The sequence below is a fragment of the Caloenas nicobarica genome, chromosome 2, assembly GCF_036013445.1.
Source record: "Caloenas nicobarica isolate bCalNic1 chromosome 2, bCalNic1.hap1, whole genome shotgun sequence".
Classification (NCBI taxonomy): Eukaryota; Metazoa; Chordata; class Aves; order Columbiformes; family Columbidae; genus Caloenas; species Caloenas nicobarica.
In genome coordinates this window covers 50,693,139-50,719,736 of record NC_088246.1, presented here as the reverse complement: position 1 = coordinate 50,719,736, position 26,598 = coordinate 50,693,139, and the positions used below count along the sequence as shown (strand labels likewise).

General features: G+C 44.4%; 1 protein-coding gene across 2 annotated transcripts in view; it reads right to left on the bottom strand.

The window, feature by feature from the left end:
• Window positions 1–4,448: 4,448 nt before the first annotated feature.
• Window positions 4,449–26,598, bottom strand: part of EEPD1 (endonuclease/exonuclease/phosphatase family domain containing 1) — a 72,856-nt gene continuing 50,706 nt past the window's right edge. For both annotated transcript variants that reach the window (XM_065628549.1, XM_065628548.1), the window contains 5 exons: window positions 15,370–15,480; window positions 11,839–11,973; window positions 10,404–10,536; window positions 5,054–5,248; window positions 4,449–4,945 (listed from right to left, as the gene is read on the bottom strand). In XM_065628549.1, the coding sequence (XP_065484621.1) occupies window positions 4,746–4,945; window positions 5,054–5,248; window positions 10,404–10,536; window positions 11,839–11,973; window positions 15,370–15,480 (774 nt within the window). In that variant the 3' untranslated portion in view covers window positions 4,449–4,745. The remainder of the gene's footprint in view (window positions 4,946–5,053; window positions 5,249–10,403; window positions 10,537–11,838; window positions 11,974–15,369; window positions 15,481–26,598) is intronic.

The window sequence follows — 26,598 nt, the reverse complement described above, 5'->3', positions numbered from 1 at the left end:
TTTCCTAATTGTTCACATAACCATAGGTACTCTGGAGTAAATACTTTTAGTTACTTTGATCCTACACAGGAGCTTTTTTACTTCTAGGTGTGGAGGTAAAAATTACTCAAGACTTAAAAACCTAAACATGAACTAAACAAGCATCTCATGTTATAACCTGATGAGAAAAAGGTCTACTTGAATATGAATGTGCCTTTACATTATATACTGTCCTATATATGTGTGGCCACTCTTAAGAGGCACCTGATTGCAGAGTCGCAGCCTCCTCACAGTCCTTATCACCCAAGCAGCAGCCGGCAGCAGCCAACATGTTGCTGAGAACAATGAAAGGATTGTGGAAACACCTATGTGAGGCTGCCTGCCGTTCCCTCCTACAACGTATGTTCTCAGTGGCTCCAAAGTTACAAGCTCTTAAGCCTTATTATCTCCTGAAGCGTTTTAAGGAGAGGGAGGAAACCCAGCCCAAACCCACGTGGATGAGCAGCGGCACAGGCTGGGGTGAGCAGCCAAGGGCTCCATCTGTAACTGAGCCATGTCCTGTGCTGCGGGACGTGGGACACAGCCCAGAGCTGCATAGTGGTGACAGTGAGAGCTGTGCAGCGTGCTGGCAAGGTGCTTCTGTCACTCCTGAGAGTGGCGGATTCACAGAGTCGCTGCTGCGCCTCTCCCGAGGATGAAAAAAGCTGCTGCAGGCTGCGTTTCCCACGAGAACCCTGCTTCATAGTCAATGTGACTCCTCACACAGGGGAGAGCTTTCTGTTTTGCTTCAGAAAAACAAACGAACACAAGCCTCCCAAGGAGTTTTTCCCCAATCTAGAAACTCTGTATGAAAGTGTGAAATCTGAAAAGTTAGAGGCTGGGAATGCCTGCATGGCTTTGACTTGCTTCCTGCAGCTATGGAAAAAGCTCAAAGCCTAAATATGGGACACTTCCACCCAATTTCTCAGTGCTGGAGTTTACAATCTGAAGTGCCCCCAAGGAACAGCAGCTGCTGCACCAGAAGCTCTGCTTCCCACCGCATCCAGACCCTGCCAGTGCCCAGCATGCTCCTTTAAGACACCAGTTTTAAAAACAAAAAAATAACTCATTCTCAAAAGAAGGCATTTAGATGTCTAGGAAAACCTTGACATCCCCTGGGCTGAACCTTTTCTATCCTTTTCTCAGAACATTGAGCATTGATTCCCACAAAGGCTCAAGAGTGCCAAGACCAAGGCTGGTTACCTCCTGCAAACAAGCTTCCATCTCTGCTGCTCTAGGATTCATTCAACTCCCTGCTGCCATGACCTGGTTCTTGAAAGTTCATTTCCAGGACAGTTATTCAGTTGTGTTTAGCTCCACAGAGGTTTTTAGCAGCTCTCCACGATACTCCTCCTGCACTGTAACTCCTTTTTTTAGCCCATATGCACCACTGCTTGGTACAACACCGCAAAGCCAAGTGACCGAATGGACTTTTGCCAAATAAATCCTTCTAACAATCCCACAGGACACAGCAGAGGTTTTGCCCTAAAGCAAACAGGTCAGAGCAAATAGGAAAGGAGAATAGTTTGGCTATAGATATCTTGAAAGCCTTTGCCACAGTGAGCAAAAAGGAGAAACCAAACAGCAGATATGGCCCCCTCAGTGAGGGAGGCACAGCTTTAAGCTCTTATTCCATCAGGTGCTAAAAGGCAGAAACTCAACTTGAAAATTCAGCTGTGCCCCACCAGGAGCCACCTCTCAAAGGCTGCCAGGATGAGATCAGAGGTCCTCTGCAGAAGCCACCGCTGCAGGGCCTCGCCAGCCACAACCACCACAGGGACCATGGGCTGTGCATCAACTGTCAACACGTCACCTGGACGGGAAGGTCTGGGGCTGGCACGTGTCGGGAGGAGACAAGAGGTAGCACTTAGTCGTAAGAAAGCAGCCAGGCTTCATGTGCAACGGGCAGGGAATTGCTCCACCACCCTTTGCTGTGCACTGGTGAGCTGAATTGCCTTCCAGAAGCGGCTGTACTTAAGAAAAAAAATATATATACCTGGACCAAATCAGTGTTTAACTGCTGGTGATGTTACTTATGAGGCAAGACCCAGCCTCACTGAATTTGGGCTACTGAGGGGAGCCCAAAACATGCAAGGTGTAGAGCCTATATCAGGCCTTTTTCAAGACAGACTCACTGTTTCTGTGCCACCTCCATCACTACTGCCTCCCTTGGCACTGCCAGGGCAATACGGCCACAGAAAGCTGAGCCAGCCTTGCTTCTACTATTAACATCTTGAAATAAAATTGCTATTCAGGTGTGCTTCCACAGTCACAGGATGCCAGTTGCCACTTCACTTCTGAACCAGCATAACATGACAAACACTCTCAGGAACTCCAGAATCCATTAGGCTCACAACCACCTCATCATCCTCCGAGGATGTCACACACAAAAAGCAAAGCAAGCTTTTTAAAACCAGCAAAAATATCAAGATGGTCAGGCACTGCTCACTCCCAACATGAAGTAACCAGGCACATACCTTGTTCTGATGCTTCATGCAAGGCAGAACTCCACCAGTAGGTATCAAATTCCTCTATACTCTTCCCTCTGACCCTGTAGGACCCATCTTACTCCAAGACATCTTTCTATTCACCAAATAATTGCCTTTTCAGAGCTCCCAGCAGGTTGGTCGGAGCAACCTCCCAGCTACAGACCAGGCTCGTTAATCTTTCCTGCAGCTCACACATGGGTTACAGGAATGGTTCAGCTCATTTTCCCTGCCAGCAGCCCCTGCTAATCAGCGACTCATCAGCCAAAGCACTGCTGCTTGCAGACCGCCACCCACAAAGGAGACTGCAGGTGCTTCTTCAGGCTCTGGTGCTTCTGCATTTATTTGTTCCTGCAGCAGATTAAATGATGTCCGGTCCTCTCAAGCAGTATTTCTAGAGCTGTGAAGTCATTTCAGCCTTCGAGCTGTTTATACTGGGAATACGTTACCAAACACTAGATGGTACAAGAGAGCAAGCAAGCATGTTCTTGGGGATTTTACTACTGCATGTGATCCTCATTTGACTAAGGCAACTCTGTTTCATCTTCACCTATAATTTGCAGCGGTCCAGTGAGAGTTGCTCCGGGTATTTGGTGCTGCACAAATTAGGGGGGGGCAGGTAGCAAAATCATACCTGCTGGAAAAGGACTAAGCAGCAGCAAGGATCCAAAATGAAAGCTGGGGCCAAGCTCTCCTGCTAGCTTCTTTAATGGCCCAGGACAAATGCTTACACCTCCCATTTTCGATAAGGAATGCTAAGCAAGTAAAGATGCATTTTCGATTTGGTACTCCGAACTCTTCATCATTTGCTTAACCACTTGAAATGCCAATGAAACCTCCCTCAGCCTGAGAGGAGAGTCATGCCCAGGCTATTCCACCTCGCTCCAGGTTTAGTTTTGCATATAGTCAGAAAAAATGTTTGAACTATTCAAGTGTGTGTCTTTTCATGGGAATTTATTCAGTTGTTCCTACCTGAAATGAGACAATATTTCAGAAAGTTAAACTAATGAAAATACTATAAGAATATTAGCTTGTTTTGCTTAAACCCCGCCAGTTACGTCATCTCATTTGGTGCGGCACCTCTGTGAGGAGCAGTTTTCCCTTTAGAGCCCAATGAGTTGTGCCAGAGAGCTTTCCTTTCCACTCAGCAGCAAAATGTGTGCTCATCTGCAGCCCAGAGCAGAAGGCACTGGGGTAGCAGGCTGCTCAGCACCTTTCATACTCATCCTCTTTCTTTTGCAGATGCTGAATTGCCTTTTTCCTCTCCTTATAGGTTTCCCTTCTAGGTCAAGTATGACTTATTTCTTCCCAGTGCAGAGCCCTGCTCCTAACACTGACTCCTAGAGAAAGACTTAGGGCTACATCTTCTCGATCCTTCCTCCTTGCTCCAGCTGCGGTGGCAGTTGCAGAGCCAGAGGGTAAGGACTGCTCCTGTGAGATCCCCAATATGGAGCAAAGCATCAGGCTTTGGAGAAATGGATCAGGTTCTGCTGAGGGATGAGCTAGTGGTTTCCCAGCTCCCCAGAGCCAATGTGAAGGAAAAAAAACCAACACTGTGTGCTGCATACTGAACCAAAAGCCAAAGCCAAGCTCCAGGAAGCCTTTCTGGAGCAAAATACACCCTGCCAGGAGCATAAGGAGAGAGGAAGAGAAGGACAAGAGGCACCCACCACCACATGGGGCTGTGGGGGAACGGGGCTCCTCTGGGCTGGGCTGGAGGGAGCACTCAGGCCTCATTTCAGATCACGTAGAGACCAGCTCTGGCAGCTTTTGCAAGTGCTGAACGGCATTTGTGACTTGCCAAGGATTTCCATGGTGTCTGTCTTTTTGGGAACTGTCCTATTTCCTCGGTTTACAAGGAGGCAAAGGAAAATCAGCATCACTCCCCCCCGCTCACCCTCACGGCAGGGCCCTGCCTGGCTGCATTTTAGCAAAGATCCTGTACAGTATTAAAAGTACACTTTATTTTCTGTACAATTCTCATCCAAATCTCCAGGCATAGAAATGTCCACTGTGTCCCCAGAAAAAGCTGCAGATTGCTTTGCTGCCGTCAGACATCCCACAATTGTCCAGGAGGGCCACAAAGCCAGGGGCACCAAAATCAAGTGCTGAATCTTTCTAGGCATGGGGAGGAGAGCAGGAAGGAAGGAGAAGGGGAGGCAGTCCTGCTCCGTGGAGCTGTGAGCGAACAGAGCCTTCAGCTGCTCCATGGGGAGCAGAAGAGACACCTTCAAGTTCACGTCATCGTTCGTGCTTAGCGTGGGAGTCGTTGCGTTCGACCGTCACCCCGTTCCCATTCCGCATCACATCCTTCTTGTTCCAGTCCTTTTCCAGGTAAAACTCAGCAAGCACAGGGCAGTGGTCCGAAGCCACCCCACCCCAGGACCAGTTATCGGGGATCCATGGGTTTGTAAGACCTTCTCGCACAACAGCCCAGTGGCCTGCGTGAAAAAGAATCACAGAGAAGATGATGAGTAATATTGCCCACATTTGGCACGCACCACTAGCCTAACTAAATGTTATATGACTTCACTAAAAAGCAACTCTACCTGTGAAAACCTTTTTCAAGCTCCGACTGATCCAGATGTTATCCAGCGACTTGGACCCTTGTGGGTTCTTCGTGCTGATGTTGGTGAAGGTGCTAGAAGGGACCAGGTGATGAAACTTCTCCTTTCTCAGGATGTCGTGGTCGCTGCTGTCTGGGGCCTGGTTAAAATCTCCGAGTATTATTACATCTTTTTCTCCTAGAAAGCAGGAAAGATAGAAGTGAATGAGAGGAATGGACATCTATCGCTTAAGTACAAGAGAGAGAGAGGATAAATGAGAGGAGGAAAAATACAAATACTGAGTAGCAAAACCAACTACGCTGAACTCCTGAAAGAAATGCTGTTTAAAGCCTTTTTCACTGGCTGTTTACTCATGGCCATTCTCTTCATGACAATAAAAAAGACCCAGTACACACTTCATTCTTGTTTTTAAATATAATCTCACTTATATTGGCATCCTCTGCTTGCTATTCACTGATAGTGACAAACTCAAAACCAAGCAGTTCTGGTCTTAGAGGTTTTTAGAAATCTGTGACTTTGTAAACATTTTGCTTTGGTTTGTTTCTGCAAGAAACATATATTAGCTTTAACTTGTCCTAACATGGTCTTTTTATAGATTTGCTGTAAGAGTCAAGGACACTTTCGTGAGGATCCAGGAAGACACAGCCTTATGCTGGTATAAGCAGAGTCCCAAAAGTGCAGTGCTCGTTCTAGTCCTGTGCATTTAAGAAATCCCAAAGAACAAGCCTGGGGAGCAGCCTGCAAGCCTGATGGCAGAAGGTGAGTTCACAAACCACATAGATACTCCCTGACTACAAAAGCTTTCCTCTGCCTGCCTGACTGAAGGAATACTGCTGAACTTGGGATGTCTTGGACTTTGTTTAGGCCTGAACTTTCAAAGAAATGAAGGGAATGACTTGAAATGCTCATAAAAAAATCCTGTCTTCATCTGAATAGAATTTTATTTCTAACCCTAATGAGGTGAGAAAGGAAACTCTGGATCCTAATTTCGTATCCACAATATGTGCTCTTCTAGATCCACAGCTGCAGATGGAGATATCCAAAGTTCTGCAGTGTGGCAAGAGGACAATGCACATGTCCCAGTGGCCATCTCAAACCATTGCCAGAAATGTCTGATAAAATAATCTCAAGAATGCTGATAGCTCATCAGAGACGTTGCTGCACTACAGCTTGGTCCTGGAGAAGGAGAAAGATGCTAAAAGGAGGCATAAAAGCACCAAAAATTATCCCAAAGCTGACTTCAGAGATGAGAACTATGTGATTCTGTAGGCTCTTTCCTTTCTGGGGCTGAAGTGTGGAGGGAGAGGGATGGACAGATGGATGGATTACTTTACCATACCTAGTGCTCACAGGTAAACCTCGTTTTGTGCTGTTGCTGTAGAAGTAGCTAGCCAGGAGAGGGAGTGCAATTCAAGCAACAAAATCTATTCCACTCCTGTCTTGCACAGCTTGACAGACTATTGGGAAAAGGCAGGAGAGAAGTGAAATTTATAGCGTATGACTTACACACCCAAATAATTCAAACCATGTTACTTGCTAAGATGCAGAGAAGTGATGAAACAGTAGTGAAACTATTTGTGGTTTCTCCACCCTTTGCAGGTCACAAATCATATTGGAAATGACAGGAGGTTTAAGTATTATTCTATAAAATGTTGTGACAGTGGCCTTCCCACCTTTAGAAGAAACAAAACCCCCAAACTGACAGAGAGGCAGGGATCTTAACAGCATTATCTTGATCCCACACAAAATCTGTTTATCCTATCCTATCCTATCCTATCCTATCCTATCCGTACTGACAATTCTTTTAGCAAATCCTCAAGCCTATTTCCCTTGCATGAAAAACTTATGAAACAAAACATAATCACAAGTGAAAATTTTAACTGACTGCTCCATTCTGGACAGTTTAGAAAAAGCAAAGGCTAAAACAGCCAGCACCTAGATGTGTGCTTGGAAGGAGGTAAGAAGTCAGCCTGCTGTGTGCACAGGGAGGGAGTCACTGTATTCTTCACCCACTTAAATTTTTGCATGCAGAATAACTAAGCATAAAATCAAAATGCAGCATAAAGTTGCCAGATAGAACAGGCTGGGGTGTGTTAAAGAAGCCGCGACCCAATTTGCCATTGGGGAAGGAAAGGATTGCTTCTCGTCCCCCTTTGCAGATCTTTCTGAGGCTCCCTGTGATTGCGAATCACTGAGAAAAAGGCTGGGCAGCCCTGTGCTAAGCAGGGAAAGCAGGCAACACCAGTTTTCTAGATAACCACCAACTTAATTTTCCCTTGTGCTGGCTCACTCTCAGCCCTGCTCCTGCCCCTGCCAGCTCCTGCGACAGCAATGCCATGCACGGCGGCTTCCAGTCTCGTCTGCCTGCTGCAGCCCCCGACAGACATCAAGCAGGGAAAGAAGCAAACCTGCCTGGATCCTCCTGGGTGCGTGACTGCACCTAATCGGTCACCCCTGGGTCCCTCAGCCGGGGCAGGGAGCAGAGCTGCAAAGCAGTAGCTGCAGCTCTCAGGGGTCTCATGGATCAGCCCCAATAACTTTTGGCCCAAGTTAGAAAAACATCTAGAAGAATGAATGCCCTTGCCCATAATGAGGGATGATAAATGACTGAAAACAGCAGTCACAATGTCCACAGTTAAAATCAGATGGGGGAAAAAAGAAAATGGAGACAATGCTACTGGTATTGTGATGTGGTTTTCCTGCTTTGGAGGAAATGAAAGCTAGAGACTGGCAAGGCTTGTTCCTCCTCCTCAGGACTAGGCAGCAGAGGCTGCCTGAGCCAGAGGCTCCTCAGCTGATGCAATCTGTTCCTCCTTCTCCTGCAGCACAGAGCAGCAAGTGCTCCCTTACTAACCCATCTTTTGCTGCAAAGGTTCCCCTGCCCCCAGGCTGTATTGTCCCACAGGCACCCAGGGCATTCATCTGGTGGGATGTGGTAGCATACGGCCCGCAGCAGACAGGAGCGTGTCTCCTCATCTCTCAGGGGTGCTCCCACACACACTCATATGCATTGGGCTCAAATGAACCCTGCCCTTGTCAATGGACCGCTCTTCAGGTGAGGAAAAAGTCCGGCCTGTTCGCAAATGCATCTGCAAATTCCCTGAAGTGCCAGCGACTTTCAGCAGTGTCTGTGGGTGGCTCTCGGCCAGAAAAGCAAAGCGCTGCCTTAACTCATCCCTGTGCCGCAGCGGCTGAGCACCGAGGTGCCAGCACAATCAGCTGAGGGACTTTCAGCGTCTGCAGAAGGTCTGCAGTGTCAAAATCTGCTTTCCTGCAGGAATCAGGAAACCCTCCTTTGCTTCGTGGCAGTTCAAAGATGCATCTGTAGGACACTCTCCCTGACTTTCCCGTGCCCTGAATGAGTCCACTCATGAATTCGACAGACTCTTAGACCCCAAAATCCTTCCTGGAGAGAGTGAGAAGCAGGTGATAAGAAGGATGTGATGGTACGTCAGCTGCTAAGAGGCTCCCCACCACCGCTCAAAGGTCTTCTAAACCTAAGGCCTGATGCATTGGTAACCCATGGGATATGGCCAAGCCAGATGAGAGAAGATGACAAAGCCAACACCCTGGTCCCTGGGTCCAGGCACTACCAGCACATCCAGAACAGCATCTGTGTGCTGCCCATGGTCACCGCACTGACGAACTGGTGGGGTTCTTGAGAGAAGGCAGAAGGGCTGCTGCAAGGAGTTAGCTATGAGCAGCCAAGAGCCACAGTGTCTCTCCAGTACTGCTGGAGGGAAATAAAGCGGGGAGGAAAGGAACCAGGACCCACTGGTCTGACGGGAGAAATGTGGAGACTGTGGATAGGAACCAGATTTCCTCGGATGCTCATGTGCCTCTTCATAAGAATGAAAGATAACAGAGCAGGCGTCTGTTAGCAAAATGGGAGCAGAAGTGCGAATTCAGTGCAGTACCCACAGGCAAATCAGTTCTTGTTACTCATATTTTATGGATTGATTTGGAAGAAATTGAAGATTGGTGGTAATTTTAAGCATGACATTCATTTTGGCAGGGTAATTCAGTACTTCAAAGTAACATGTGTGCACTACTGTTTGTTTAGGAAATAAGACCTGCATCCCACAAGTTTGGAGGAATCTGAATATTTTTATTTTGTGGAAGACTAGGCCAAGAAACAAGTATGCTCCAGTAACGTGCCTACCATATGAAAATAAAAACACGAAATAAAGAGAAGCCCTAACGCCAACAGTCTAAATTTAGACATGGTGGAAGTGCAACTCGGTTGACTTCCGAAGAGCTACACATTTATTTGTGTCTCAGTTCAGCCTTTGGGGATTAAACAAATGATCCTTCATCCTTTCCAATTTCAAGGTATGTGGACAAATACTTAAATCAGTAGCACTTAAAAATAGCCCTGACGGACTCCTTGCAGCTCAAACAGAAAAACAATAGAACACGCATAAAAACTGCAAATATCTTGTATTATACAAAAGGGATATTAACGCTGCCAAGTGATCAACCTCGCTAAATAGAGCCAAGCTGAAAATCATCAAGCATGCAACCTTGTAACCCTTTTGCAGGTTTGATTAAGCAGTAAACAAAGGGCTAGATTTTTCTATTCCTATAACGAGACCAGCAACATTTAGAATCTGAAACATGCTGTTCTGCTTTGTAGGAAATCGAATTTAATTTGCAAGCTTCAAAGAAGCAAATTCTCAGAAATGAGGTAAAGAAATTCAGCTGCCTACTATGTTGCTCAAGTTCAGATCTAAATTCTGGCGTCCCTCATCCTTGTGTAAAACCAAAGCAACTTATTGGAAATCATCAGAATTACTGTGCATATTGCATCCAGGTACCAAAGCAGGATTTGGTGTCTGTTCTCATTAGCATCCATCTCCTTATTTGCATTGAATTTTATAAAAAGTGCTTCCAATTGTCCAAAAAGGAAATATATAGAAACTTTTTCTTTTGGAAAAACACCATTAAGCTTTGTTCTGATACCAGGTAGGTGTTATTTCCACAAAGCACTTAAAATAGAGTCTTAACGCTGGTGGTTGTTGTTGTTTTCCAGCTGAACTTGCTCTTATACTAGTGTAAAATCAGAAGGAATTTTAGTTGAAAAAATGGTGTCAGAGCCAGTAGGAAGCCCTGTGCCTTTTGTGTTAGTTAGGGAAGACTATAAGACAATGAGCAAGGGAAAAGCACATTTGCCACACTATGCATCATTCAAATATGAATACCAATAAAGACAATTGCGAGGCTGACGAGGATTGCACTGAGATAGATTTCATTTTTTAAAAAAAAATTTCTTTTGATTAGATAAACTGGTCGACGTGCATGTAATAACTGGCAGGAAAAAAATCTACCCTACCTTTCAGAGTCTCCTGCAATGTCTGTGCAAAGGCTGCCAGTTTGTGGCTGTCGTGGTTCTTCCCGATATTCTCCCCTGCTGAGGACGACAGGGCCAGATGAAGGTTAACCAGCGTTAGATCATTCATGCCAACCTGGAGGAGGAAGGAGGAGAAATCAATGCCATGCAGACAGGGCCTGGAAGGGCACAAAGCAAAACCACACACCTGTTCCCAGTACTTTTGGTGGCAAATCTGGGTGACTAGGACTCACTTTGCTATGTATGTGGTGTGTTTTGGTTTGTCTTGGTTTTGGGAGGAAGAGGGGAAAGGCGTTTTTCAGCTTTGTTTGCAATAACTTAATACCCTCTTAGTTCTGAGGAAACTGGTTTGCATAAGCTTGCCACCATGGTTGCAGAAAAAAGCTGGCTGCTTATAAAAATCAATTTATGTAAAACGAGTTGTTAATAAGCTACAAATAATGTTGTGGTCATTACATGGGCTAATTACTACTCTCTTGTGATTAGCCCTGGCCCGTCACAGAGACTAATCAAGAAACTTAATGTACCTTGAAAGGAGATGACGGCTCCCTGCAATTTTCTGCTTACCTTCTGGAACTCACTTGGCACAAGTAATAGCTACTCCTAAGATTTACCTATTTACATTATTAATCAATATTAATTAATATTAATAATTTATTTATTCATAATGATTTTATTAACGCTTCTCTGGAAGCGTTATCAGAGATGTCAAGTTCCCCAACCTGGACCCCTCCACCACAGCCTGTGCAGAAATGGGCGCTCTCTGCTTGGATGTTCACTCAAGCATATGTATGAGAACAGTTTCCAAAATGCACCATGTCCTTTTAGATGGGTTCAGCCTAGTGAAAAACCATTAAAATGGGAACCCTGCAGTATGCCAGCAACATAACATAGATCAGTCTGAGTCTCTCAGGAGCACTGTGCCTTCTACATATACATATATATATATATATCTATATACTTCCATTCTGCCTACACTTATCCCTCTCCACTCACATTCTGTGGCACTGACAGGAATCACAGCCCTATGGCTGGATGCTGCTGGATACACACCTTGTTCCTGCTGTGTTAATTCGCTAAAAGCAGAACAAGGTGCCTGGTGACTTCTGTCACACTCTCAGTGGCTGTGGATGCTACCGAAGATCTACCGACCCTCAAGCGCCCGAATGCTTCCTTTTGGCAGGGTTTGCTCCCACAGGAGCGAGGGAAATGACTGACTCTGGTGATCTGCCATACGTACTAAGGCCCATTAAGCACCTTTCTGTAATCAAGCCATGATACAGTGCTAAAGTGATGAGATGGGTCAGAGCCTCATGCAAATTTTTACCTGTTAGAACACTGTGTCTCTTTCCATCTTACCCATTTTTTTTAATAAAAGCTAAAGTCTGCAAGGGTCAGTTGGCACAACAGCAGTTACCTTGAAATGTGCGAGGTATGGGTGAGGATATGAGTGTTTCCCATTGCCATTAGTCTGTGCGGTCTCCTGAGATGAGGCATCCTTCAGTTCAATGCCTGCTGCTGTATCCCAGAGGAAGCCAAAATATTCAACTCCCTGGAATTCAAAAGAAAGAGAAAAGCTAGTAGTAAGAAGGCAAAACTAAAATATTCTGCCCAAATGCAGCCCTCTAGCTTAAATTTTCACTGGCCAGTTTCAGTACCACTGTTTCTGTTAGCAGGGGTGTACATCACTCCCAAAATATGCAGAGGCGGTAGAAGACGATGCAGGTTTATATCTGGGCTTGGTGCCTGCTGAGGGCAGGAGGCCCAACTCGCTGTGCACAAGCGTAAAGGAGAAAGAGCATCCTAGGCTATCAGTAGGAGATAAAGTGGAAACACTTCTTTATCTCCCCTCTGGCCAAAATCCCCACCAGATGTGGGGGTGAGCTCCACTGACTTCACTGAAAAATGAACGTGCTGACCCGAAACACGTGTTCCTCTGCTACCTGCAGCCCCTCTCACCTGTACACTGGCTATCGGACACCCAGGTAAGTTCAGCACTGCTTGGTCCAGCCCACGATTTAATAACCTGTTTTATCTTATACAGGTGGAGCGCCTTCAGGACCACCGCAGGGGTGAAAGATAAAGATGATGCCTCTTGTGCACATGTTTGGGCTGATACAGTCCTTGTTCCTCCTAGTGCAGGCAAGGCATCAGAGGCATCATATTCTTCTGAGCATGGTCAATGATGAGGTAGTTTATTACCCGCAGGAAAATAAGGATTGTTTGTCTAACCTTGAACTCAGTGCGTCATGGTCTCACTGGGTGACTGCTGGGGTTGCGGTGGATGATGCTGCGCACAGTTACTCCTGCTCCCCACGCCATACGCCATCTCACGGATTTCTGTCACCCACAAACTAAAAATATCCAGGCTCCTTAAGTCTCTTGGTGTGAAATCTGGTCTAGACATCTCAGCCGTCTCAATCTTCTCTGTCTCTTTTCCCCCTAAAATGTTTCATGCTCAGCTCTCCGTTTCTTTCAGTTCTGTTTCTATCATCCTGCATGGATTTTTTTTATTACTTCAGGATGAGGTATTGGCATTTTCAGAAAGCTGCCCACCCTGGCCACACCAGCAGCAGTACCTAATGCAAAGCCTGTCAGCTTCTCCTCCCATCACCCAGACACCATTTTGCTTGGTATCATTCAAACCCGCTTCCCTTAGCAAATCGTAGCTAAATCCATCGCAAGGAAAAGGGTTTTCTTCCATTTCAGCTGGAATAAACAAATGTTATCTGCCCTGCTGACTTCCCGTGAGCCTTGAAAGAAAGTATTAAGGTTGGCTAAAATCCTTTGGTAGCTCCTTTAGATAACTCGCCCTTAAAATAATGACAAAATTACTCCACCAGTTGGAAGTCTAAGGTCTGAAAACTGCTACAGGAAAAGCTGTGGAAGAATAAAACTGCTGTCAACAGCTGTTCGCTATTCCCTGGCTCCAGATTCCACATCAACATGGTGGTCAAAAGTTATTGCTTGTTTGAAGGCCAAATGCCCGGGATGTGTGGAAGCAGAAGCCTGAAGCACCATCCACCATTTTGCATTATTCAGCCCTGTAGAGCATCCCAAGATGAGCTTGTGCCAAAGATACTGTATGCTCAGGGTTCTGCTCCCTTAACTCACTGTATTGCACTTGTGTACACAATGTTCAAAGCAGACGCACCCATTAATTAACCCAAGGGGTAGAGAAGAATTTTTGGCTCAGTGGGGGGTTCTCTAGCACAGCCAGACTTCTGCTTAAGCAGCTAAAAGGAAGAATCAGTACATGCTATTTCTGTTCTTAGCTTGGCAACAGACTTTGCCCGTAATTTTGAGAAGCATTCATCCTTACACCCTTACCAGTAAAACAAGGTAGATGAAGATTTTTAATTACTCAGCTCATAGTCAAAACTTTCATTGTTATCTTTGGAAATACAGTTCAGGAAAAAAATAGATGAAAGACTCTGGATTTAACATAGAAACTCTGACACAATTATTAATAATTCTTGGGGGAAAAAGAAAAAAGCAGAGGCTTAACTTGGACAACTTTGCACAACTTTTAAAATTCAGTGTTTCAATGATCTGGCCTAACAAGAGATCCCAAAGGAAAACTCCAGCCAGGAATAAAGATGTCCAGAAGGGGTTTTGCACTCTGCATTGGAATTAAGTGTGAATTGCTTTAAACCTTGGACACTTTAAGACTCTCTGTGACGTCCTAGTGGTAACCAGACTAATTCTTGTGCTGCTCAGGTGATGGGGTTTGGGTTGGTTTGTTGTTGTGGGTTTGGTTTTTATTTATTTTTTCTTTTTCCTTTTTCCCCTGTTAGTTGCCGTTCTTGGGTTTTACTCAGAAGGGCAGCAAAAGTTGCTGCACCTCCCAAAACATCAGAGTCCAACAACAGCCTCAGGAGTCAGCAGTGATACAAATTGATTTGGAAGAGCCAGATCAATGAAACGTGGATTCCGAACATTGTGATTGTGGGACACAACTGCAGCCATGTCTTTAATAGCGACAGTGCTCAGAATAGATGAAGACAGCCCAATGCACTGCTAGGCACCATTTATTACATGAGAGGTCTTCATTCCTGCTTGTGCCCCACAACACCACCCACGCTGCGGTAACTGCATCACAGAATGATCTCGTTCAGCAATAGGTTTGAGCCTGAGGAGGACCTTGCTCTGAAGTCTCATTAGTACCCTTAAAGGGAAAAAAGAGAGATTTCCCTTGGGACACAGTGCTTTTGTGCACTGTGGTGTTCAGTCCAATGTAGCTATACCTTGAATATTGCCACGTGTAGCAGGTGTAGCTGTCACCACCTTATAAATTAGTGCCTCACTGCAGTACATATATATATATATATATATACACCCACAGCAGAAGATACTGCTGCAGGGGAAAGCACAGTGCAGTATGGTGCTGATTTCGAATGGAGTCCCCAGTATATTTTGAATACCTGTGCAGAGCACTTTGGGGAACGTGTGAGATAAGCTCCTCTCCCAGATGAGGGCGGCAGGCTGCGTGGCCCCTCTGCGGGGTCTTCACTTGAAAACTAGGGAAATGGGGAGCTCTTCCAAATGCCAGCTGGTGCTGTGGTAGGCAACAAGCTCAGCTGAGTAGCACAAAAAAATTCAGAAGTACTGCAGTCTGCCGGGGCAAAACCAGGGACTGTTTCCTTTTCCTAGTGTGTAGCCTTTTCTCTATATTTCTATACTGTTTTTATCCACCATACCTCCTCCGAAAGCACACAATTTCCTCCTTACAAGTGTGCCATAGGCTGAGGAAAACAATTCTTCCAAAAAATCAATTGCACAGTCGAATTGAAAGCTGTAGGAAGAGTCAGCTTAAAAAACCCGAGAAATGCAAACCTTGCTGAAAAGGATTTGCAAAATATTTTGCCTTAAAGAGATTCAAAATACGTTCTTGCTTAGAGGGGAAAAAATAAGCAAAGCCGAAGTTCAGACTTAGGGATTAATGTACCTTGTGTAGCTGGCCCGAGGGTTTTTCGGAAACAACACCCTTCCAACATCCTCTAGGGCCCTTCCACTTGCGGATGTTTGGCAGCGTCGGCTGGTTCAGCTCCATACAAAACTAAAGAGAGAGGAAAGAGGAAAAAAAAAAAAAAAAAAAGATCAGCTTTGTAGGGTTTAAAAAATTTGCAAAATAAAGCACGTAGTGAGGCATTGGTAAGAGACACCATGGACCACAGGCTCTCTGCCCTCCCTGAAGGCTTGCAAAGGAGGTGGTCTGGGCCACGTCCCAGGCTGACTCACCCCCGACTTGACATTATTTGGAGATAAACAAAAATCAAAATAGCTCAGTGCAAATGCTGCGAGTAGAATGCTTCTCCCTCAGACTCTTTTTTTTTTTTCCCTCCAAAGCTACTTGTTTGACTGGAAAGGGGTTCCCTCTATGCTGCCTTTAAAGATGCTGACTGCACCGTATCCCACTCCCCCAAGGGGCTCCTCGAGCATCTGCCAAATCCTCCCGCAGGGCAGGAAGCCCCTGTAGCGGGGCTGGCTCCGCTCCAACACTGAGGCTGCTGGCACAACACAAGAGGAAGGGTGTAGGCCACCTCAGTAACTGGCGTTTTGGAGTTAGGGCTCTTCTGACTTTGACTTTATGGCAGGGACACATGCTTGAGACTCCCCATGCTTGAAGGGATGGGCTGCAGACTTGCACGCAGATCCAGCCAGATCCTTGTGATGGTCCCCAGAGGTGTTCGTCTTCCTGGACACTGCTGTACAACCACAGCACTCAGACATCTTTATGTGTTGAAGCACAGAGTCAGAGCTACAGAGGCTGCGCCCTAATCGCAGGATGGTTTGGGCTGGAAGGGACCCCTGGAGATCATCCAGTCCAAGTCACCTGCTAAAGCAGGTTCACCTAGAGCAGGTTGCACAGGATCATGTCCAGGTGGGTTTTGAATGTCTCCAGGGAGGGAGACTCCACAACCTAGCTGGGCAGCCTTTTCCAGTGCTTTGGCACCCTCAAAGTAAAGAAGTTTTTCCTCATATTCAGTCTAACAGATCAAGGATGCTGGAACTGTGGACACCCTGGAAAGCCCCCGAGTCTGGCTGGGTAACATAGAATCACAGAATCATGGAATAGTTTGGGTTGGGAGGGACCTTCAGAGGTCATCTAGTCCAACCCCCTGCAATGAGCAGGGGCATCTTCAACTAGATCAGGTTGCTCAGAGCCCCGTCCAGCCTGGCCTTGAATGTCTCCAGAGATATGGCATCTACTAACTCTCTGGGCAACATGCGCCAGTGTTTTACCACCCTCACTGTAAAAAATCACCTTGAGATTTTTAAAAACTCTTGAGATTTAAATTTAAAAATAAATAAAAAACAAACAAAAATAAGCCAAACGCCAGCTGCACAGAAGGGCCGGAATGCAGCAGCTCTGGCTGCAGAGAAAGGGGACAGTACAAAGTAATCGCTGCAAAAGAGCAACAGGGGCTTCCAACACACATAATTTTGTTATAGCTGATGCTGGAGAAACTGTGTTGAAACTGGGAAAGAGTATCTGCAGACAAAATTTTGTATCCAGAATGTCCCTCCAAATCAAGATGTAGTTTAATGAAGTAGGGTTTTCAAGGCAAACAATAACCTCCTGTACACAGTGACTCTTTGCAGTGGGACACGCCAAACAGAGTTCAAAGAGCTGTGGTGATAAACTGCACAGATATAAGTGTTTCCTACATGGGTATTGGCAAAACGATGGGACAGCTATTCTCATGTTTATTTTATCTTTTGTTTCAAAAATTAAAATAAAACCCTGCTCTTTTACTAACTGCCTGTAAGCATTGACTTCTCAGATATATGTGACCCAGCAAAGCTTTTTTGCCTCGGAAGGCTGAAATTTATTTGTGCACCCAACGGGAAAACGCTTGGCACACCTTTTAAAAGAGTTTTCTGAATGCTGAGATTGGCTCAGGCTTCTTATTCAAGATGCCACGTTAACATATCGTGTTACTGTCCATGAGATACCTTCGGGCAGCACTAGGGCTGGGCTGATTTATTAAACAAGGAGGCACGCAGCGCATTTTCATGGCCAGGGAATAGAGCTCGGCTCTGAACTGATTGCCACGTGCTACCCTAATGAACACAATAAATCACGTCAGCAACAATTATTCATTCTGATGACTTTAAACAGCGTGAATTTGGTGAACGAGCTTCCTAACATTTAAATAACTCAAATCAGCAAAAAAAGAATTGTTGATAGTAGGACTTCAACTGTAATCCAACAAAAGAGTTAACTTATCTCGGGGTTGCAGCTGCCTAGAAAGTCCAGCCAGCACAAAGTGTACAACACGGCTGAATAAATCCTACAGAAACCATCGCTTTATTAAAAAGAGCATCTGCAGTTGACTAGTTGAATATTTTTTTTCCTCCGAGTTGATGTTTTTTTAAGGCCTTGATTTAACTTTGCTCAAACAAAAAGATGACAAATAAGATTACACGGTTTGTTTAGAGAAAAGCCATCAGCCCATTCTGGGTACAGTTGCAGCAACAGAGAAGTTGGCCTACAGCAGCTGACTTTAATCTGTGCCCATTTTCCAGGGCTTACAGGCACACAGATTTTGAAACTGTGACAGCATGCTTGCTTAGGTCACTTTTTTTTTTTTCTGAAGTGAGAAGGGCATCTCTCAAATCATGTTGTTCTGCCCACAAACTCCCATGTCAAACAACATTATGCTTTCTCTTGTACAGTAAAAATATACAGACAAGCTCCTAGCCTACATTGGGAATTAAAAAAGTGCCCTTCCTCCTTTGCAAAACTAAGATCTGCATCAGTCACTTTCAGATGCAGTTCTTTAAGTGGTAAAGAAAAATCAAAATTATAATCTCAGTCAATCAGAACAACATTTTTTCCCAAAACCCCCCTAAGAAAAAAAGTTCTATTTTTGTTTTTCTCTAGAGCCTTTCAGGCCACAAATTTCATGAAATGCAATCAGCTTCTTCATTAAATCCTACACATCCCGAGTCAAAACTGAAACATGTACCATAATACCAACTGCATCAGGGCTTATTTACAAGGATGCCAAGATGTATTATTACACCTATGCCGCCATGGTCTCTCTTGTAGCTGGGTACTGGTTTTTGTGGGACAGGCAACACTTCCAGGGAGCAGGAACGTGGCGGCACACGGCTCCAGGTGTGCTCTGGGCAAAGAGCAGCCTGTGCTCTTGAGAGGTCAAACCCCTTGTGCCAAGTACCTGCCCATTGCCCCCAAGGTGCCACAAGGGCCACCACCCCAGGAGCTAGCACAAGCCCCGTTGCCTTTGCTCATCAGCAACACGTTATTTTCCCGAGAAAGAAGGATCCAAAGACGTCATTACTCTTTGTCCACCCTGATAAGGAGCCGGTGCCTGTTGCTCCCAGCCCCTCCAGAAGCAGAGATGGGTAAAGGAGTGAGGTTATGACTGACACTGGAAAAGAATGGAGGGCAGTCGGAAAAGCTGGGGAAACGTCCATTTGAGGAGGGACTGGAGAGGGGAAGGCAAGGGGTCTTAGACTAATTTGGGAGCAGGGAGAAGAACATATGCTTGGCTGGCAAGTGCTACAGATTGTGAGGGAGTTACAGACTCCCTAACCACCTACCTGTCTCCTCAGGACACTCCAGGCACCACCAGAAAGAGCATCTAATCTGTGCATTAAGTTAAATCTTCTCCAGTGCAGCAATTCTGCACACTAGGAGAGCTGCCAGCGAGCACACGGCAGGAGCCCACGAGCAAATCTCACCACCTCCTGTCCAGGATGCGCTGGTTAATCTTTATTTTCTTTTGGGGTGCTATTAGTTCAGACAGTCCCAAACCAGCACAGCAGAGTCATCTTTTCCAGATGACGACACCACTCCACGCGCTGAACATCTTTGCCTGTCAAGCGTTACTCCTGTAATACCAGCACTGGGGACCACACTGAGCCAGAGACCTCCCTTGCGGTGAGCATCTTCTGCTCAAAAAGAGGTTGCGCTACTTCTAACCCCGAGGAAACTAAGTGTGACCTGGGAAAACAATGTCTTAGGGCTTAATAAATCCCATATTTCTTATTAGCCAGTGATTCCTCTTTGGAGGACACTTTCAGACCTGGAGTCAGAGCAGAGGCCGTAAGGAGGGTGAGGAGAGAAGGAACAGCGAGGAGGAGCTTCCAGGGTGAGCCTGTTGTTATGGCACAGTACATGGCAGTGCAGTAATGATCGCCTGAACTTTAGAAAGGCACTCAAAGCCATTAACTCTCCATTTTAGTTAATTACCACGGAAGCTTTCAGGCCAAAAGGGCACTGCAGTAAAGGTAAACAACAGCTTACTTCATTAAAGCAAGGGTGATTTTGGTTCCTCTTAACCAAGAGGAGAGAAGAGAACTAGGGAATAAATATTCCATTTCTAAATGTCACATACACACAGTTCCTTTATTTTTAACAGGCACTAGAGGGAGCAGCTTTAATGACTGCCAGAGATGCATATGAAACTTCTACCAATTCCTTATTATTTCAGCTATGTTGAGGTGTCACATTAGCAAACATTTGACATTGTCATGGTGAAAGAGACTTGACATTCGAGTGTGGGACCTGGCAACGATTGAAAAGAAGACCCTGACCAGCAAAAAAATATGTTACGCTATATTTTTAGGTCAAAACGCACCACCTTTTTTTGAACTTTTTGAACTTTCTTCTTCTTGAAGAAGAAATCTGTACCTGTGCATGAAAAATGCAAGTTTTCTGGTAGTGGGCTCACTTTCTGGTTACTTTTGAGGGACCTCTTAGTAGTAGTAGTTCATGGACTGCAGGAATCTGCCAGTTATGGGCTGGAAAACACCAAGGTAAGGGGCTGTTCTGTGCTACAGAGCATCTCCCTGTGATGGACTTGGTGCTTTAGAAAAGGGTAGACAGAAATGCTCTAAGATACACCTTGGAAATTGTGCAGTGGCACTTGATGAGAAGCCTCCCAATCCTCTCCAACAAAACTCTTATCCTGAAACATGATCTAATATATTTCTGATAGAAGATACAACAACATTGACAGTGGCTTCCTGAGACCATCTGGCACTGCTCTTTTTTAATCCATCCTCTAGCATATATATATATATATATATATATATATATGCCTTCCCTGCTCCACCACTGGGTATTGTAGAAGCTAAAAATCACGTTCCTGGAATTAAATGCACGTTATCCTTTCTTTTCTTTAATTATTCAAGTGGACCGTACTTTTATTTCCAATTGAAAAAGCAGACTCAAATACCTGTAATCTTAATCCAATCTACCAGGTATAGGACACAGTTGCAGTTGGCGCACTCTAATGAAGCCTGACCCAGAAAGCCAAGAACAGAAAAGCTACAAATATTTATGCAAATTTGAAATCTGCACCTTTGGTTTGCCAGTAAAGCATCCTGATTTGACACCGATGTTCTGGGTGAAGAAGAGTGTTTTGTTAGATCACGTTTGCGAGGAGGAAGAGGTAGAGTTAGGGGGAGAAAGAGATTTGTGGGTGTTGTGTTTTACTGAACTGGCTGTTGAGGTATGGGTAAGGAAAGGTCAAAGGCTTCAGGACTGTTGTTGTCCTAGAGTGCCAGGCAAGTCAAGAGGGGATGCAAGACACAGCAGGGCCAGGATGCTCAACACACTTCTGCAGCCAAACAACACTGGATCCCCTTCCCACAGGCAGGAGCAAGTAAGGAAGGGGACACAGAGGAGCATCAGGCCCTTCAGGTACATCTGGATTCTCCTGCACCCAAATGTAATAGCAGAGAAGGAAGCATAATTATGGCTAAAGCCTGAAACAGAGACTCAAGGTTGGATCCCATTTCCCACTGACAACAGTGTTGTCTCATGCCTTCACTGCTTGCTTGCCTTTCTCTCAAGCATATCCCTTTCCTGTTGTTAAAAGTAGCCAAAAAATACACACACAAGAAATAGATGCATCCACCGGCATGGCGGATGCACTCACAGATTTTATTAAGACATATAAATAGCACAAGGGAAAGTCAGGGTGGCCCATTTAGCTAGTCCCTTCTAGGAAGACTTCATTAAAGATTGCACAATATTTATTGCTTTTGTTGTTCAAGTATTGATATTACATAAAGGCAAACAAAACTTGGCAGGCAGATGGGGGTCTGATAGACAGATAATCATGAGTGTTTTCAAAGGAGAACAACTACTCTCAGGGAATCAGCTTCTGTCTCAGCCATATCTAGACATTTGTGTTGGAAAAAGTTTTCTACTTCTCCCTCTTGTACATAATTCTACAATGAAGTCAGAGCTGAAGAAATAATTTAAAAAAACCAAAACCTAAACCAAACCAAACCAAACCAAAGTTTAGGAGAAAACTTCTAGGATTAAAAAAAAAAAAAAAAAGAAAAGAAAAAGGAACCAATCTACTGAAAGTGCAGCAGCTCCAGCATTACTCCTGGAAAGCTTCTCTGCCCCTTCTGCCATGCTAGTGTGTGCTGCTTGCACTGGGTCATCGAGACCTAGGACAATACTTTCCCATCCTTTATGTGCTGGTTTGTTGTTCCTAGAGCTAAACCAAGACATCCAGATTAACGACTGAATAAATCCTTACCATCTTTCACGTTCCTCACAAGGATCTAAGGCATGCTTCAAAGAGCTCTATGAACTCATTGCGACCAGTGAAATCGAGGCAGAGCCCTTCGGCACAGCCAAATCCTCATCCGCTGTCTTTCTTCAGAAATACTACGGCACCTGTAGGCACAGTCATCACCTCTACTTGCCTTTCCATGCAATGGACACACAGAGCTCATTTGTTGCAGTAATGTGCGTGCATATTGGGGTCTCAGGTCCTGACCCATCTGATCAGATTCTCAGCTCCTAGATGGGTGCTCCAGGTACCACGTTACAGACTGGAAAGCAAACATTTACCGTACTGCAGCCTTGCTGCCCTGGAGCCACATGGCGACCTGAACTGCTGGCTTTGCTGCAGAGACCACTTCTAAGCTTACTGCTTAAAAAAGGAAACCTCTGGGACTGAGCTCCTCGGAGAAGACAGGATAAGAAAGGCTCATTTTTGAAGCCCAGCTATGCGTATGTGAGAAACCAGGTTGTCCAAGTCTGCTCTCCCTGCTTCAGACAGGAGTAAATCTGGGTCTGCAGAGAGGCACCGCTTTGCTTACCTGAGGACCATGAAAGCAAATCATTTGGGCACCACTGGGGGTTAGGTGGCGGCTAAAGGATGCCTGGCAGGATTGCAAAGTTTTTCAAAGTGAAGACATCGTTTCCCACATCAGGCATCTGAGCCCCTTCATGAGCTTGGCCATGTTTTGAACCATCCTGTGGATGCAAATCCAGCTGGACACGTACCTCTCTCCTGCTGCTGCTGTGCTATTCACCATTTTTTTTTTTTTTTACTTCATGAATGTGCAGGAAATAATTATGCTGATAAGTTTAACATTATCTCAATTATGAAAAAGCGTGTAATGATTTGTTTCCATATATGAACCTGTTTGAATAAAATCAAATTTATTTTTTTTTAAGTGAGGCTTTACAGGATCAGTTGGGGAGTGGTTGGAGCCTAAGTTTGCACTCCCAAGTTATTTGCTTTCCCTTTTGAGAACTTATTTTGGAAAAAATTAGCAGTGAGTTTCTACACTGCCCTCTCAGACGAATTATAGCTTGCTGCAGTCACCCAACTGCTTAATTCTTTGTAATATCCAAAAGGAAATTACATTCTTTATCTTTGAATATATGATTAAAAACCAAAACAACAAACAAACAAACAAACAACAATAACACCAGATTGTAGCCAATTAAACCAGTTCTCTGCTTGCCTTTAATGATAGTGTTCCTGGGACAACAATGCAGATCGTTCACTGGCATGTTCTCCTATCTTCATCCTAAACAAAAGTGGTTATTTATATAAAGTGTCTTTTTATAGATCTTCAAAAGGAAGACACGGAAACCTTTGGTGCAGAGCAGTGAAACAACAACAACTGAAAGAGGCAATGCAATAAGTCTCCAAACACATTTTAAGTGCTGGGACCGCTACTGAAGAACTCCAGGATGCTCAACTACCTATTGTCAACATGGGAGTAACATCTTTCACCCAGTTTGCCATTTAATGGGAAGGTGTTTTCACAAATGCTTGGTGGAAATTTATGCTGCCTTTTTCCTGCGGAAGACAGCACCTGTATTTGTCAGCCTCCATGTAGGAGAAGTTTCATGGGTTCTTAATTTTTAATGTTTCCTTTCAGAATCTGAGCTTTTTCCATGAACTTCATGGGACAGACTCATTTTGCAGAAGACAATTCCTGACTACTTTTTTCTTACCCCTAAGGGCTTTTTTTCTTTTTAAACGTAATACAGGAATTAAGGCTCAAGAGGTTGGCAAGGATGGTCAAAAATCTTTTCAATTTATTCTTGAAGCCTTTTCAAGAGAGTGTTTAATGCTGCATAGGTAGGCAGTAATAATGGCATGCTAAGGGAACCAATTTGATATAAAGAAGAATTAAAAGAAGGCCTCATGACTATGAAGCTATCTTTTTCATCAAGCTGCTTTTATGAGAGATGAGTGGTTGACTTCAAACACTTCCCCTACATTGTCGTAAAATAGTCTGCTCAACTGGTTAGCTGTGCTAAAAACCATAGCCGCCCCATGACTGAAATATTTACTTATTACTGTGTTGCCTGCTGTAAATACTCAAGTGCTTTTCCAAGTTTTTTCCCCAACTTTTTATTTCCAAAGGAAGAAGACAAGTTTCATTTTGCCACCACTTCTGCCACCAGAAATACACCTCTCTGGGAACACAGGTTTATGCTTAGGGAAGGTACATTGAGATTTTTAGATCAATGTGGCACTGGATATTTTAGAAATATTACTATAAGTGTATGCTTACAGCTACTGTTTCAAGCTGTGACCAACACTAAGGGATCCAAGTCTTGCACAGAATGAGCTATCGCACTTTTTGTTTTGTTTGTTTGTTTAATCCCTGGGCCGATTATTTTCTCATGAAACATGAAACTCAGGAATCGATTTCTGCAGTGCAGTGTAAAACCACACCACCATGTGTACAACCCTACTCACTCAGTAACCACCAGGACTACATGAGGTGAAAACCAGTTTATCAGAACCTAGCCCTTAATCTGGAGTGCAAATAGAAAATCATCCTATGGAACGTGGGGCCTAAAAGCGACAAGAAATAATTTCTTGTTCACCCATTAAAAGACAAAACAAAGAAACGAACAATCTGACCAGTGAGCTATATTGCTCTCCCAGGATTTGAATCTCCTTACCTTCACATTGCCTTCAGCCAGAGAAAAAGAGGAGGGGAGTGGCAGAAAAAGTGCTAATACAAAAGAAGAACAAACAAATCAAAAAAGGAAGAGGAAAAAATCACAGTTTTGAATGTTATTAATCAAGGAAAGCTGCTTAAGCATGTTAAGATAACTAGATCTCTCTCCATTCCCATGATAAAAATTTACTCATTTCCAAAGGTGTTAGCGAGTTGGGGTGGCTTTTTGTTTGTTTTGCTTGGGGTTTTTGTTTAGTTTTTTTTGTTGTTGCTTTTTGTTTTAAATTGTGCATTTCTGGCACACACACAGTGGTGAAGATGGATGGGACTGTGCTGATGTGCAGTGTGAGAAGGAATAAGAGCAGCGTGTTAAGAAAACTGCTGTGACACAAGGAAAAAGGCACAGCCCTCATTATTACAAGGTCACGGTTTGGCCCACTCTACAGAGCCTTGCATCAAAAATAGTTATTCACTTGGCATTTTGCTTCCATCCATTTCTTTCCTACTGTTAGTATTACTGTTTTCCCCAACTGATTTACATCTCTGCTTAGAGCAAGCAGTCTTTCCCATGGTAAAAACACAGAAACAAAGATGAGAGAAATATAAAATATGACTCACAACCATTGCCAGTCTCAAATATTTATTCCTTCAGGCATTGATTGTGCCACCATCCAGAACACTGTGCCACCTCCTGTAAAGCTATTTAAATCTATCTCTTATCTTACTCCATTACTTTTTTTTTTTTTTTTAAATTCTGGATGCTTAATTATTAGGAGGATCTCTTCCAGGCTGCCAGCACTAGGACATGTCATCTCACCTTTAAAAAAAAAAAGCTCATACACGTCTATTATAAATTATTATTAATATTAATACTTTTTCACATTTCTAGCCCTTAATTTAAAGAGCCCAATTTGACACTGATTTCTCTCTGAAATAGCACATTCTTTATTTATAGGTTTGCATGAGTTTTCTGTCTTCACCCACTAGCATGCCCTCCACAGAGTCTATGGGACTGTCCTCCAACCCTGACCAAGTTCTGCTCTAGCAGAGCCAATGGACTCTTGCTCCCCATAGAGAGCATATGTGTTATTTAATCCATATAAACTACCAAAAAAAAAAAAAAATGGGGCTGACTTTGAAACACTCTTGCTGCTCAGTCAATGTTTTAAAAAGGAAAAAAAAAACCAAGCAAAAACCAAAACCACCCTTCCCCAAAATTGCTGGCTATTCAGAACTGGTCCTGTTCTATGAACTTGCTTTTCCTGCTGTCATCTTCTAGAAGAAAGCCAGGAAAAAAAAAAAGAACTAAGGACCCCTATTACTTCTACTACCCTCAAACAAAACTTAAACACATACCAGCATTTGTAAACAGGTATTTTCTGTTTCTCCTTGTTCTGGAAGTATAGAGAATGATTTTATGAATGGATAAATTTGGCTTCAGTCCAGGGATAGAACTAGATGCCTCATAAAAGAAAGCCAAGCTAGTATAACAAGCAATCTCCATACCACCACTTCTCAGAGAGGCACAGCCATGCTTTAGGGAAGAAGAGGGCACCTCCCAAAAGACAGCATTTTAAGAGTAACCTGTGTTCTCCATAGCTCCCAATGATGTGTATTGCGTGGCTCCTAGTGTTTTGTTTATTATAATCAGAAAAGAGATGGGCAATGCAACTAAAGGAAAAAAAAAGTCCAACCAAGATCAATGTAGATGAGAGCCTGTGCTTCCAATGCTGCTGACCACTTGACAATAGTTTGCAGTGGAGGGGCCTGGAAAGACAAATGTCGTCATAGGTCCCCTGCAGAGAGCTACTGGAATCATCATGGAGCTGGCCAGACCCATAAGGTCCACTGATACACCTCCTTAAACTTCTAGCCATCTAGATCCCTCTTAGAGGACAGAAAGGAGGAAAAGAAGTGAAAGGCCAGAGGCAAACACTGCATAGATGCAGGGTTCTTAAGT